The 15134-nt window shown below is 48.4% G+C and overlaps 2 protein-coding genes across 2 annotated transcripts; one reads left to right on the top strand and one right to left on the bottom strand.

Moving 5' to 3' along the window:
- Positions 1-2045: 2045 nt before the first annotated feature.
- Positions 2046-2405, bottom strand: EMC6 (ER membrane protein complex subunit 6). Its single transcript, XM_056865317.1, has one exon. It carries the CDS (start codon positions 2403-2405, stop codon positions 2073-2075), a length of 333 nt encoding a protein of 110 aa, XP_056721295.1. The 3' UTR covers positions 2046-2072.
- A 4190-nt stretch (positions 2406-6595) lies between these two features.
- Positions 6596-15134, top strand: TAX1BP3 (Tax1 binding protein 3). Its single transcript, XM_056865343.1, has 4 exons — positions 6596-6703; positions 11611-11730; positions 13456-13533; positions 14979-15134. The coding sequence occupies exons 1-4, from the start codon at positions 6665-6667 to the stop codon at positions 15114-15116; spliced, it is 375 nt and encodes a 124-aa protein (XP_056721321.1). The 5' UTR covers positions 6596-6664; the 3' UTR covers positions 15117-15134.

Below are 15134 nucleotides of genomic sequence, written 5' to 3'. Positions count from 1 at the left end.
GTAGGCTTTTAGCAAAGGCCGAACATTAGCTCTGTTTGGATATTAGAGACTGAACTACCAAAACGTTTCAGTCCCATCCAGCTACACACCTAGTTGACAAAATGACCAAAGATTTGGGCTGTTGTCTGGCACTGTCGAAAAGGGAACCTTAACACGAACCAGGCCTAGCTCCCAAACCTGTTTTTAATACGAGTCGGTAGAAATAAATGGGAGATAAAGCAGTAAAAAAATGCAAGGGCATCCCTCACTGCTAACTGAACGCAGCTTCGAATTAAGGGGCAAAGCTTCGGGGGTAGCACAAGGACCGGTTCACTGCTAAAGTGGGGGAATTAAGCAGCCTAGAGACTGGTGAGGACTGAAGCCAGTCTCCAGGGGATGTTCCCTCTGCCAAGCCTGGGGCATATCACTCACAAACCAGTTTCATACCAACCAGAACAGTCCTGGATGCAGGTTGGCAGTCATTGGGCACTGGATCTGCCATCTTGCTCAGCAACCTCTGACCCACGTTCTTCAAGCAGAATGCACTTTCATGAAGCCGGGACTGGAGTTTTGTGTGTCCATATTGCCAAAGTGAAGGATCACTGTTTGCAATAACCACACCGGTGCCTGCGTGCACCTGAGATCCATGTAACTTGAATATAGATTACTGTGAACTAAATTAAGCATCAGTGATGCGTCTTGGTTTACTCATCGCGCGTTGATTCTCTCTGACAGCTATCTTATTTTTGACAGGCTTATGATACTTCTTGACTTAAGCTCTGTTTGTTGTCGGCCAGTAATGGTTTTTGTAGTTCTGTTATGTGTGCGCCCAATAAAGGGGGCTGACTGGGGTACAGGGAGACCACAAAGTATGGGGGGAGGGCAGCACTGTGGGTTAGCAGCAGTGAAGTAGCCAGGAAAGGGGCTGAAAACCTTGTTCTGTTTGCAGCAGTGGCCTGACGGGAGGCCTCTGGGAAGTTTCGAGCAAAAAATAAAGGTAACAGCTCTTTGCTGGTCAATGACTGTAATAAATTGAATTGAAGGTAACAGCTCTCTCCTTGTGTGTGCACCTCTGGGGTTTGACTGCGGCCCGTCTCCTAGCCTTGCCAAGAGAAACGGCCCTGCTGCTTGTATAGAGCATCAAGATCTGGTGATGGCCAAGAGAATGAGCCATGAGGTACATTAAAAGGCTCTCCTTGGCCACAAACAGAGCAGGAAGGCGGGCAGGCAGAGAGTAGGGGGAGGGAGGTTCCTAGCACACTTACAAGGGAGTAAGCCACGTTGAACTCAGTGGGTCTGATGCTTAGGGCTGTGCAGTCAACTGCTTTTAGGTTAGGCATGCTCTTCCGCTTCCATACCCTTGTCTGTATCTGGGGAACAGAAATGCTGACTTGCCCCTTGCTGGATTACCAAGAAGAAGAGTTGGTTTTTATATGCCGACTTTCTCTACCACTTAAGGAAGAATCAAACCGGCTTATAATCACCTTCCCTTCCCCTCCCCACAACGGACACCCTGTGAGGTCAGTGGGGCTGAGAGAGCTCTAAGAGAACTGTGACTAGCCCAAGGCCACCCAGCTGGCTTCATGTGTAGGAGTGGTGAAACCAACCCAGTTCATCAGATTAGCATCTGCCACTCATGTGAAAGAGTGAGGAATCAAACCCTGTTCTCCAGATCAGAGTCCACCGCTCCAAATTACCATTCTTAACCACCACCACCCCGCAGACATGAAAAGTTTTGATTTTTTGAATTTATCCAGTACCTTTCCTAGGTCATAAGTAAAATGACAGCAGCTGTCCAAACCTTCACAGACTATGGGAAGCTGCACAGCAACTCTAGGACGCTGAGCTTGGTAGCAGGGAAGGAAGTGGCTGGGGAGGGAAGCGAGATCTTCCGACATCTTTTTGAGAAAAAAAAATCAAGTTATTTTGCACTCCCTTTAATTTGAAGGATTCTACAAGCTTGTTTTCTGACATAAGTTACAGACAGCGTTAACAGTGCAAGGAATGGATCAATAACCCCCCCTCCCCCAGGGAAATGTTTTGGCAGCCGTCGGCCCGCTCAGTTAGAACCACTCGAGCTTGGCGCATTCCTCCTAGTAAACGTGCACCATGCCATACAAGAAAGTCCAAAAGAGGATGTATGTGAAGAGGCCCCCGATCAGCCCCCCGGTAAAAAGGGGCCGTCGAGATTTAAAGTACTTGCTCCACCGCCGCCCAGCTTTTAGGACCAAAAGCACCGAGAGCAGGACAGAGGCTAGGAAGTAGAAGATGAATCCGTGAAGGCCGGTCAGGCCAAGAATCCCTGCCGTCGCTCCGGAGAGGGCGGACACCGACGTCCTGCAGTAATCCAGGATAGCTGCATTCCCTCGGACGGCCGCTTCACTGATGAATTGGGGGCCTTCCCGTTTGGCCACAACTACAGCCATGGCTTTGAGAGTCTGTCTCCAGCAGCGTCACTTTCAACGTTTCTATTTGTTAAAAAAAAAATCAGTAATTCAGGTTTGTTTCTTGGGGGGTGGGGAGTCATTAAACAGAACTACAGAGCAACAATTGTTAGCTCGGAATCTAAACCCAGTTCATAATTTAATAACAGAAATACGACTTTCCCCAAGCAGACATAAAGCACCCTGCGTTTTATACAATGAGAATCTCAACATGCTTTTTGAAGCTAGTTTCAGAGAGTAGCCAGCTGCATTCTGAAGTAGAACAGCTACATTTGAGTCCAGCAGCACTTTTAAAAAGGTAAAGGTACAAGCACTGTGTCATTACTGACCCATGGGGTGACATCACATCATGATGTTTCCTAGGCACACTATGTTTTACGGCAGAGGTTCTCAATCTGGGGGTCGGGACCCCCAAGGGGGTCATGAAGTGTTTTCTGGGGGGTCGCCGCCACTGTCCTGGGACAGCCCCCATCCCGGGCTGTCCAGGACTAACCCAGATGCCCTGTAACCCTGATCCGTCTGCGAGGGCAGGGAAGACCCCAAGCAGAGAGGTGAGGGACTGGCCGACTGACAGCCAGAAGGAGCCGGGCTGCAGAGATGCGGCGGCGTGCCGCCACACACCAGCTGTAGCCCCGCTGCCCAGCTGAGAGGAAGGTGGGCCAGCCCTGGGCGTGGTCGCACCTGCGCCAGGCGGATGATGCGGCAGGATGTGTGGGAGGCCGAGGAAGCTCCCCTGGCTCAGCCAGTTCAGGTCTCGGAGGAGAAGAGGGCAGTCCCCCTTGAAACCGCTACAGCCACGTTGTTTTTACTTTTAGCAGAGCTCGGGTGGGGCGGGAGCTTCAGCCTGGAATCCAAGTGCGCATGTCTGTAGGGTGGCTTCGCTTTTCTGCCCTGAGTCATCAGTTCCGCTCTGGCAAGGCCAAGGGGGAGAGAGTCGAGATGCATGCGCAGTTCGGGATTTCCCCCTCGAGCGCGCAGGTTCGGTGAGGCGCAGAAGGAGCGGTGACTGGCGGAGGGGAGAAAAAGGCACGAAAGGTCCGAGCGGGATAAGCGCCCCTCAGCTCTTTCCTGGCCCTTCTCTCTCGTGAGGTGATTAAACAGAGCTCCGCTTTGAGGGATAACTGCAGTTCTGTGCACAAGCAGTGTCCCAGTCACAAGAGAGGGGGTTTCCTCGCGAGAGCCCCGGCCTGCTTGGAAGAGTTTTTGGGGAGAGAGGGGAGGACAAGGAACGCAGTGCATGCTCAGAGGCACTCGTTCCTCCTTGCCAGGAAAGGTTGCAGTGCCACACAGTCACAGCTGCTGCGCAACACGTGGTAGTACCATTTGCTTGCTTGTTTTAAACTTTAAATTTTAAAGTAATTATATATATGGATACCCTGGACTGCCAAAAAAACAAATGTGTTTTCTTTATCCTATTGAAAATGTCATTTATGCAAATTTATGCAAATGTGACGAGGGTCGCAGGTTACTCGGCAATTGTAAAAGGGGGTCGCGACTCAAAAAAGGTTGAGAACCACTGTTTTACGGGGTGGTTTGCCATTGCCTTCCCCAGTCGTCTACACTTTACCCCCAGCAAGGTGGGTACTCATTTTACCAACCTCAGAAGGATGGAAGGCTACCTGAAACCGACTTCCTTCAGAATTGAACTCAGGTCATGAGCAGAGCTTGGACAGCAGCTTAACACTCTGAGCCATGAGGCTCTTCTAATAGCACCTCAGAGACCAACAAAATTTTGGGGATATAAGCTTTTTGAGAGTCAAAGCTCCCTTCATCTGCCGAAGGTGGCTCTGACTCTCAAAAGCTTATACCCCAAAAATCTTGTTGGTCTGTAAGGTGCTACTAGACTCAAATCAAGCGGAACTTGGTCTTTGATCATTTACAGCATATTGTCACAGTAGCAATTCTCAAGCCATTTGTTTTGTAACAGACCAACTGACCAATGTGGCATTGCTCATCTGTGCACAATAGCTTCCAGCTGTGTGCATGGATCTAGGATTTGGGATGCTAATTCAACAATGGCATTCAGAAGGAACAGACCATATCTGACCTCCTCCAGGAAAAAGAACAGAGCAAAGTGGCATCTCTTCCTTCCCAATGGAACTTCAGAAGTGAAGAGAGTAGCGATCCAACAGTGCAATCCTATGCAGAGCTACTCCAGTCAATGCCCATTAAAATCAACTAGCCTATTCTGGAGGTTGGGGAGGGCAGCAATAATCTCACAAATCCTAGATGGACCAGCTGGAATTCTTACTCAACAGGACATCCCACCTATCCTGTCTTTGACTGGTGTTCTCCCCACCTACCCTTGGAGAACCCAGCCTAGTTTTAAAATTGTTGCTTTAAGGAAGAAAACATATTGGTTAAAAACTGAAGTTACTGATCTATGTGTCATATAGAAGTGGGATAGAGAATTTGCCTGTAAAGAACAGGTTGTCTTTTCCTGGCGTTTTCCATGGTTCTCAAACTCATGGGAAACAAATAAAAAAGTTATTATAGGAAAGAAAATGTTGGCAAATTTCAAAGAAGTTGATGCACTGCAGCAAAGAGCCCTGTGGCAGTTTAAGGATTAATACGTTATTGTAAAGGCTTTTATCCTACAATAAAGCTGTTAATCTTTAAGGTGCCACTGGCCAATTTCCAAAAAAACAAACGCACCAGATCCTTGCAGCAAAGGAAAGAAACAAGCACCTAAGCATTCATCACCCTCTGATTCTGTCTTTTACTAAGAAATAAAATTCCAGTTCACATAACACAACTCAAAATAGCTGAAAGCTGAGCACTTTAGAATGTACTACATCGGGGAAGGAGGGGGGAAATGTGAAGCTTTTAGGTGCTTTAAAAATAAGTGGCAGCATAGAGCAGTGGCTAACTGAATGCACTTTAATCCAAGAAGCTGCTGGTTCAAATCTCGCCTGTGCCACAAAATCACCAGGTGGCCTTAGGAAGGAATGCTTCCTAAGCCTCGTCTATTTGCAATATCAAGAGGAGAGATAATGCTTTCATGCTTTATATGACCGCTGTGAGAATTACAACAACAACAATATATACAAAGCACGCAGGATACTGAGAGCCAGTGTGGTGTAGCAGTTAAAAACAGCAGAATATAATCTAGAGATCTGGTTTGATTCCCCGCTCGTCCGTATGAAGCCTGCTGGGTGATCTTGGGCCAGTCACAGTTCTCTCCGAACTCTTTCAGTTCCATCTACCTCACAAGGTGCCTGTCGTGGGGAGAGGAAGGGACTGTAAACCGCTTTGGGACTCCTGATGGTAGAGAAAAGCAGGGTATAAAAACCAATTTCTTCATAATAACAGAGTTAAACTGATCTGCCACAAATCTAAGTACTGGGCAGGTTGCAAATATGCAAAAAGAAACCAGCGTTAAGCCTGTTGTATCAAAATCAAGCAAAGGTCCAGTGACATCTTGAAGACAAATAATATTAAAGACAAATAACGCGGCGAAATAAATGTTGCAAAGCTTTAAGCTGCCGCTGGGCTTTTGTTTCGCTTAATTTATACCTAGCCATTCTAACCAAGGGAGATCCTCTGTTTTATCCTAACATCAGCCCTGTGGCGAGCCCTGGTTTCCGCCCCCCCCCTCGACTCGGCTTCCCCTTTGTCCCCTTCAAATCCTGAATTCCTCTCACCTTTTTCTCCGCCAGGACCCCCCCCCCCAACGAACGACAGCCGCTCGTCAGACCACCTCACCGGAAGTGGCGCAGCGCCGCCATCTTGGCCCGGAAAGGGCGCTGGGAGCGAGAGGAGACCAGGCGTCGGCTTCCCCGCCCACGCAGCGCCCACCGCTCCCCCCACCTCCCGAAGCCATAGAGACTCGGCACACCACTTCCGGTTCAAACCGGAAGTACCCCTGCCCGTAGCGGGAGAGTAAATTTTTACACAAGCCGCGCAAAACGCAGGGTGGGGGGGAAAGAAACCCGAAATAAAATCGGTAGGATACCTTTTTATTGGGCGAGCCCGCCCCGATGACGCAAAACCTGGTGCGCCAGTAGAGGAAGGCGCTTTCAACCGTCGATAGGCGGACCGCTAACGCGCCTCGTCACGGGAGCCTGGAACGCCTTGTGCGCATGCGCCGGGAAGGGGGGCGCGGTCACATGACGAGGGCGGTGGCGGCGCAAGGGGCGGCCCCTCAGGTGGGCGTGGCCGAGGGGGGCTGGGTGGGGCCTTTTGTTCTGTCTGAGGGGAGAAAGAGGAGCGGCGGCCGCCAGCCCAGCCCAGCCGGGGCCATGTCGTACATTCCCGGGCAGCCGGTCACGGCCGTCGTGGTGAGTACGAGGGAGGCAGAAAGAGGAGGAGGAGGGGCAGGGGGTCGCCGGCCTCTCTGCCCCCTGTGGGAGCCGCGACCCCCAAGGTCGCCCAACGGTCCTTGGGGGGGGAGGGGCCGCCTGCGCTGCCTACGCGAAATAAGAAGAATGTCCCTCGTTGCCCCCCCCCCGGAGCCTCTTCGCTCTCCCTCCGTATCGAGCGGTGGTTCTCAACCTTTTTTGCTCCATTCCCCCCTTTCATCATTGTTCAGAATATAATTCCCCCCTTCCCAAGATAGTCTAACTAAAAAAAAAAACAAGCTAAAATTTTACAGATTGTACATAATCTACAGGATGTCACACTTTGCTGAATAGTGGTCCCAACCCCCCCAACTTTTTTTTTAATAAATAGTTTTATTAATTTTCAATAATAAATAGGGGTACACAAGGAAAAAAAGGAAAAGGGAAAAAACATTACATAAATATCGTTCAACATTGATATGCCTAGCACTACCCCCTTATAGAATATAAAGGTAAAGGTCCCCTGTGCAAGCACCGGGTCATTCCTGACCCATGGGGCGACGTCACATCCCAACGTTTACTAGGCAGACTTTGTGTACAGGGTGGTTTGCCAGTGCCTTCCCCAGTCGTCTTCCCTTTACCCCCAGCAAGCTGGGTACTCATTTCACCGACCTCGGAAGGCTGAGTCAACCTTGAGCCGGCTACCTGAAACCGACTTCCGTCGGGATCAAACTCAGGTCGTGAGCAGAGTTTTTGACTGCAGTACTGCAGCTTAACACTCTATAGTAATACATTAACTTACTAGCAGAGTGGATTTGATCTCCAATTTAATCCTGCTGTAGCTCATAGAGTTTAATTGTTATTTTTTGGTTTTAATGTATTCATAGAAAGATTTCCATTTGTCTCTGTTTTGTTTTTGAGTATCCTTTTGTAATGTTTCAGTTAATTGTGCCATTGTTATGTATTCGTAAGCTTTATCAATCCAGGTCTCAATTTTTGATATTCTGTTTTCCATAAAGATGCTAAAACTACTCTTGCAGTTGTAATTAAATATTTTAATATATCCTGTTGGTCCTTGTCGATGTTATCTGGAGTTTTACTCAGTAGAAATAGACCCCCCCAACCTTTAAAATCCCCCCCTTGTTGAGAACCCACAGTATAGAGGCTGTCTTCATCCGGCTCTTCCGGCTCTGCTTTTCTGGGGAAGCATCCCTTCTCCCCCAGCCCCGAGTTCGGGGTCGTTTGCAGGGCTGGAGGGGGGGCGGCCAGTGGGAGGGTCCTTTATTTACAGTCCGCCCTTCTCACCGAGCCTGAAGGCGGATTGCACAGTGTGAGGCCGCGCAGTGCATGGCGTGGGGCGTGCAATAAGCAATGTGATACGGTGAGGAGGGGAGGCCAGGGGTGGCTTGCCAAAGGACCCCAGAGCTAAAATTTGAATTGGGGGGGCCTCCCAGGTCACCACCCTGCATTCTGGCCCCTAGGTTGACCCTGCTTTCCACTTTTCTCCCCTCCTGCCCCCTTCCTTCATCGCCTGTAGCTTTCTAATGGTTTGATCCTTTCTCCTGTGTGTGGGAACAGCGGCGTTTGTGTGTTTCATAGGAGCTCTCCATTCCTTCAAGATATATTTATTGTCATCTTAGAACATTAGATAGGCCGTGCTGGATCAGACCAAGGCCCATAAAGTCCAGCAGTCTGTTCACACAGTGAACAGTCGCCTCTAGGAAGCCCACAAACAAGACGACTGCAGCAGCATTGTCCTGCCTGTGTTCCACAGCACCTAATCTAATACTTTCCCTCCTCCGGATGTGCGGCTGCACCTTTGTCTTCTGCTGAACCTTCAAGATGTCAGGAGTGGGGGATGTGCTTCAGGCTGACACAATGCTTTGTTTTCACCAAAACAGACTTAGGCAGTGTTGTATATGCTTGCATAGCCATAAGTCTTACTGTGCTCAGTGGATTTTTCTCCGACATGACAGTATATAGGGTACCTTCTTGTGGCAGAAGCTTTCTTTGTTCCTCTGATAACGTTTGTGCCCCACACAGTGAGGCCAAAAGGCCATGAAATGCAGTAGAGCCTCTCTCTGATCTTTTTTGTGTGAACCCTGGAGATACATCTATATTTAAGTTTTGCTAGAAAAGTTATTTCTGGACTTCATGCATTCCATTGTGCATGTACCTTCCTGCTAAGAAGGACACTCCATTCATCTGAGAAAGGGCTGAAGGTCATGAAAGGGTATCCCATAAAATGTGTTGGGCTTTTCAGTAGTCGCTGGGCTGTTGCTTTCTTCTAGGAAGTCTTTTCACTCAGATTCTTGAAACAAAGCATGAGTGTGCTCCTCTGCTTCTTCTTTAGTGATCTGGGTGGGGCATCATTTCTTTCCATGGCCCCTTTGGATGCCATAGAACGACCACTCCGGCTTCCTGGGCATCGTGATGCCTATGTTAGTCTTTGCGCTCCTGAATGTGTGTTCTCATTCCAGCCTTTTTTCACTTTGCCCTCTGGCCCTTTTCTGAGTCGTCTTCCTCACCCCCAATAAACAGAGACCTTATTGTCTGCCCAGCTGGATCTTTTTGAGTCCAGCTGATATTTCCTTTTGGGGAGTGGCTGGTGATTCAGGGCTGGGTCGGCAAATAGCCTGAAGGAGTGGCTTTATTTTGTGCAGTCATGGGAATGAATAAATGTCAATCGGTGTGTGGGCGCATACATGTTTCCTTCTGTCTGGAACAGGAAGAGAGAATCCTCCCGGCAGCCTTCTGCAAACAACACATCACAGTGCTGTGTGCTGCTCAGACAAGTGCTGCCCCTCCTTAGTCCGGGGTCTGGTCTTCGATGAGGTCATCTTTACAGGAATGCTGATGAGTAGATAATAACTTGTCAGTTTCTGTGATAGATGCCCGGCCAGCCAGCAGCCTCCCTGGCCCCTTGCGACATATGAGGAGGTTTAAGATTTTAGGAGTTTCAAGCAAGTAGATGGCGGGTGAATGGTGGAGCGCAGTGGAGAGAGCTTGGCCATACAGACCCCCTGAGCAACACATAGTACCTTTGTGGGTTTCTGGGAGACCCTGCTCAAGCTAACCTATTTTGCACAGTGATTGAGGAGGGATACAATGAGAGAAGAACTTCCAAGCATCTTTAAGCTGCAGAGTACCATGGGGCCTCGTGTTAATGTGTTCAAGCAGAAGGAAAGGCTTCTTGACATTTTGCTGGTGGAAATTAGTGGTGGTGGAAAGTGCCGTCAAATCACAGCTAACTTATGGCGACCCCATAGGGTTTTCAAGGCAAGAGACGTTCGGAGGTGGTTTGCCATTGCCTGCCTCTACCTGGACTGAGAGAGTTCGGAGAGAACTGTGACTGGCTCAAGGTCACCTAGCATGCTGCCTGTGGAGGAGTGGGGAATCGAACCCGGTTCTCCGGATTAGTCTGCCGCTCTTAACCACTACACCACGCTGGAAATTGGTAGCCAAAGAGTTAATCTTCCATGGGGTTTTCTTGCTGGCAACCACCCCAGTAGTAGATATCGCTTTGGCCTTCTACTGTGTGGCTATATGAAAATACTGAAGGTAGAAATGAAGGCATTCCTTTGTTTCAGAGTTGGAGGCTGGTAGTAGGGAAGTGCTGTGCGAGGGTTAAGCTGGCGTATTTCCAGTCATTAAGGTCGCAGTCTGGAAAGGGAAAGGTCCTTGCATGTTCCCAGCTGCTCTTTCCCCCTCACCAAACACTTTGGAGTTTCTTTCTTCCTCCGAGGAATCCATGGTTTTTGTGCTGCAGAGAGGCAATTCTGAAGAGAAAAGAAAACTAGAAATGTGCATTTATCCTCAAACCAAAGCTTCTGCTCTTAGCAGCCTCTGAGTCCCAGAAGTCATTGGTTTCAGTGTCGGTGGTCTTAATCTATGTTCCCTAAGAATGACAGGAGGTGACAGCTGCTGCCAACCTTGTTCTGTGAAGCAGTCGAAGAAATTATCAGTCACTGCAGTCCTCTGGCTTTGTTTGCCCCCCCCACACACACACACCTTCTTGTCCCTGCTCATGCCTTTCTCTGAAAGTGGCTGCTCTTTCCAATGAGCTCATAACAAATTCCAATCCCCAATAAAAAAGAAGTATAAAGGGCTGCTTGTTTACACAAGAAGAAACCAGCCGTTTTCTCCCCCTCACCAAAACTTCATGCTGGGCCTCTTTGGCCTGGGGGAATGGTCTTGCATACTGAGAATGAAAGCCAGGAACACTTTGAGGAAAAGGAGCCCAGTTTCAGAGGTAGAGACTCAGGGCCAGAGATGGCTGATTGTTTCAGATCGTTATGAAAACCATCTTTCTGCCTGTCCGTAGGGTTAAAGCAGCAAAGCTGATGACCGCCAGAGACCCTTCTGTAAGGCCTTCTTGGATGCTCTAGCCCAGCCAATTGTTGCTGGAGGCAGTAGCTCTTCCGCCACATTCTTTGGAAAGATTTTTGGGGAATCATAGCTGTGTGGGAGAGCTTGTTGTCAGGTCAGCCCAGCCCCTTCTTGGTACTTCAGAAGAGGGGGGGGCACGGGAAATGGTATTTGGAACAGGAAGTTAATGGTTCTGCTCAGTCTTGGTTTATTTGGTGCCGGGTCTAGCTGTGTCCAGCAATTCAACAGCAAGCCTCTTTCCACTGTGATGCACTGACACACACCCCTGCTGTTGGTATTCTCCTTGTTCCGCTCCAGGGAACTTTGCTTTCCCTTTTAACCAAGCATGGGACAATCGTACTTGAGATGTGGACTGCAAATAAACCTGAATGTAGTGTAACGCTGTGCTCTCGAAGGAGCTCGTTCTGTTATCGGAGTTCAGAGTCCAGAGCTAAAATGGACACATTATGAGCCATGTACTGTAATCGGTCTAAAAGCAAGCAAGTTCACTTCTGACTCACCCTTTCTTCTCCTTTAAGCAAAGAGTCGAAATCCACAAGCTCCGCCAAGGGGAGAACCTAATCCTGGGCTTCAGCATTGGAGGAGGCATCGACCAGGACCCCACCCAGAATCCCTTCTCGGAGGACAAAACTGACAAGGTCAGGAGTGAACCCCTGCTCCCCCCCCCCCCGAAGTGACTTCAGCAGGTTGTGCCTTGTTGGGATCCAGCCAGTGTGGCTTTTTCCTAGATTTTATTTACTTGCGTGCTTATTTGTTTGGATTGTATACCACCCATTCCCCACTTTCAGTCAGGCTCAGAGTGGGCTTACGTCATACTAGCATAATTAAAAGCCCAACAATTTACAAGTTAAAAACCGCAAAATCACTTTAAAATTATGAAGGTCACTATTATTAATGTTCTGTGAAAATTACATACTGGACATATATATTTCCCCCTCTCCTGTTTTCCTTCTGTACCCCCCATCTCATATAATAAATAAATTTATATTTTAAAAAATAATTATGAAGTTGCCCTAAAACCATGTCACAAGACACTAGTGGGGACCCAACTGAGAGGGAAGGAACAGGAGAAAACAATAAATACTCTCAATAAGGGAAGGGATGGGGACTACATAAAAGGGTAGGTAAATAATAAAAAGAAGAGGGGGGGGAGGCCAGCAAGATGGAGGAAGAAGAGTTGGCTTTTATATGCTGACTTTCTCTACCACTTAAGGGAGACTCACACCGGCTTACAATCACCTTCCCTTCCCCACAACAAACACCCTGTGAAGTAGGTGGGGCTGAGAGTGTGACTAGCCCAAGGTCACCCAGCTGGCTTCATGTGGAGGAGTGGGGAAACCAACCTGGTTCACCAGATTAGCACCTGCTGCTCATGTGGAGGAGTGGGGAATTAAACCCTGTTCCCCAGATCAGAGTCCGCCGCTCCAAACCACCGCTCTTTAACCACTATACCACACTGTCTTCAACCATAGGCCTGGCTGGGATGCTGGCTGGGTCCCTGTCCTCTGTAAAAACCAGCCTTGTTCTGCAGCAAGGGTCTTGTGAAGAGCCGAGAGCAGGTGGGCAGTCCTTTCCTAGCTGCCACTTTCACATCACAGCCCTCTGCTTCATTTGGATGTGTTAGTAGGCGGGCTGGTGCTCATCCTGCTCTTGGCTTTCTTGGAAGTGTGGGGTCACCTGCTGTGAGTGAACCACGCCCCTGAATGACCAGGCAGGAAGCTGTGAAAGAGTCGGTACTTCCCTTCTTTCAGGTCACAAATGCTCCTAATGTGCATTGAAGTATTAGTCAGTTTTGGAGACAGCTTGTACAGCTGCTTAGGGGCATTGGATCAGGCTGCCCGTTCAGTGGGGCTTAAGGGAGGCCATGGCCCAGGGCTGGCATAGTGACTCTTATGGGAATGAGTAAAGCAGAAGAATTGCTATGCTCTAGGTTTTCTAAACCAGATCTCTTCCACTCTAAGCCCTCTTCGGGAATGCCAAATGGCAAGTCCATTTCTGTTTTTGATGATGACCCAGTCTAAACAGTGACAGCACCAGGATGGGGCATGGGAGAGTATTTGGAGCGAGGCTGTCCGGGTCCAGCTCTGCTTGTGGAGCCAGGCCCTGTCACAGAGAACAGCTGAAAGGACACTTAACCAAGCATTGCACAGATAACATGCTGGGCAGCGAAAGATAATTACCCGCTCACTTGCAGCCTTCTGCATGTCCATTGATGGTTTGAACAGCTAGACTGGCAAGTTGCTTGCAGGAATGAATTGCTGCTTCACCCCAGAGCGTTGACAACTGCTAGGAGGTGAGAAAAAATGCATCATTCTGTTTCATGGCTGGTATTAGTATATTTTTTCTCTCTCCTCTCCCTGCAGGGCATTTATGTCACAAGAGTGACAGAAGGTGGCCCAGCAGAAATCGCTGGGCTTCAGATTGGAGACAAAATAATGCAGGTAACAACTCAACTCCTTGTTTTACCCTCTACCCCCCGCCCCAACACATTTATTTCCATGAACAGCCAGGCAGTTTTATAGTGGCCGTAATCCAATTACTTTTTATTGGCTGGCTGTTCAGATAGTAATTAATTTTTAAATTGTAATATAGCGGTACTTTTTAATGAATCATCAAGATTCTACATGTGAACCGGAAAAATAAACCAGCAATCTGCCCATTTATTAGTTTTGTCAAACAAAACACAACTCTTGATTTTCATGAAATGAGCAGAGCCAGAGAAACAATTTGCAATAAATGCAGTGGGGTTTACTTGCATGTAAAGGTGTTTGTGATTGCATTCTGAAGCTTGTGAGATTAGTTGCTGAGTTCCAAGTCAGTGAAATTCTGTCCTTTGGCCATGATTCTAAACACTTGGGCTTCTTCAATTGGGTTCAATGAGCTTTTTTACACTAGCATGTCCAATTCCCCTCCCTACTATCTCCCCCATCCCAGTTTGCTTTTGTCCCTGTAGGTCCCATAATCCCCACTGTAGCCTTTTTGGGTGGCCAAAGGATTTCCCTCCCTTGGTCACCAGTGAAAAAGCTGGTTAGCTCCAACTCGATTCTAGCAACATCAAGGTGTGTGTGTGTGTGTAAAGTGCCGTCAAGTCGCAGCCGACTTATGGTGACCCCTTATGGGGTTTTCAAGGCAAGAGACTAACAGAGGTGGTTTGCCAGTGCCTTCCTCTGTATAGCAACCCTGGACTTCCTTGGTGGTCTCCCGTCCAAACACTGACCAGGGCTGACCCTGCTTAGCTTCTGAGATCTGACAAGATCAGGCTAGCCTGGGCCATCCAGGTCAGGGATACATGTAGCTTACTTGCAATACTAACAATGCTAAGCTTCCTTAATTTTTTTTTTATTTTTAAGTATCGATAAGAGATGGGGGGTCTCACTTTTTGAGGTTCATATTGTTTTATTCACTTGAGCATTGTAGAGCACGGAGTCCATTCCGCAAAGCCAGGAAGGGACTAGCATGCTTTTAATATCTTCATTTTCAGGGGGGCAAACTCATGTTTTGAGGGCCGCATATGACATAAATGTTACTTGGCCAGGCCAGGCCTTGCCAGCCCAGATTGTGACTGGAGGGGGTGGCTGCCTCCTCTGGCTTGCGGGCCAGATAAGAGCTCTCAAGGGGCCAGATCCAGCCGCATGCCTTATGTTTGACACCCCTGATCTACGTCTTTAATAATCTATGGTGTTCTTTGCTTTGCAAAGCTTGCAACCCTAAGCGTAGAAGCATGCTTAGCTTGATGGTATCATCTTTTATATTAGAAACGAGGCTACTATATGGTTTTTTTGTTTGTATTGTGTAGTTAATTTTTTTGTTCTGTATGTGTATATGTTTAATAACAATTTTTTAAAGCATGCTTAGCGGTCCTTATTAAATACAATTCCTGCTGCAGGTGAACGGGTGGGACATGACGATGGTCACCCACGACCAAGCCCGGAAGAGGCTGACCAAGCGGAACGAGGAAGTGGTCCGGCTTCTGGTGACCAGACACTCGCTACAGAAGGCCGTGCAGCAGTCCATGATGTCCTAACTGTGCTGTTGCGCTGGG

The sequence above is a fragment of the Euleptes europaea genome, chromosome 19 (assembly GCF_029931775.1).
Source record: "Euleptes europaea isolate rEulEur1 chromosome 19, rEulEur1.hap1, whole genome shotgun sequence".
Taxonomy (NCBI): domain Eukaryota; kingdom Metazoa; phylum Chordata; class Lepidosauria; order Squamata; family Sphaerodactylidae; genus Euleptes; species Euleptes europaea.
Note: the sequence above shows the minus strand (reverse complement) of the source record. Positions and strands in the feature narration are given on the sequence as shown.

Bases quoted from the DNA above. Each gene is read 5' to 3' on its own strand.
- EMC6 (XM_056865317.1), bottom strand. From the start codon at position 2,405: ATGGCTGTAGTTGTGGCCAAACGGGAAGGCCCCCAATTCATCAGTGAA.
- TAX1BP3 (XM_056865343.1), top strand. From the start codon at position 6,665: ATGTCGTACATTCCCGGGCAGCCGGTCACGGCCGTCGTG. The intron at 6,704-11,610 runs GTGAGTACGAGG...TTCTCCTTTAAG, and splicing joins AGCCGGTCACGGCCGTCGTG to CAAAGAGTCGAAATCCACAA. The intron at 13,534-14,978 runs GTAACAACTCAA...TTCCTGCTGCAG, and splicing joins TTGGAGACAAAATAATGCAG to GTGAACGGGTGGGACATGAC.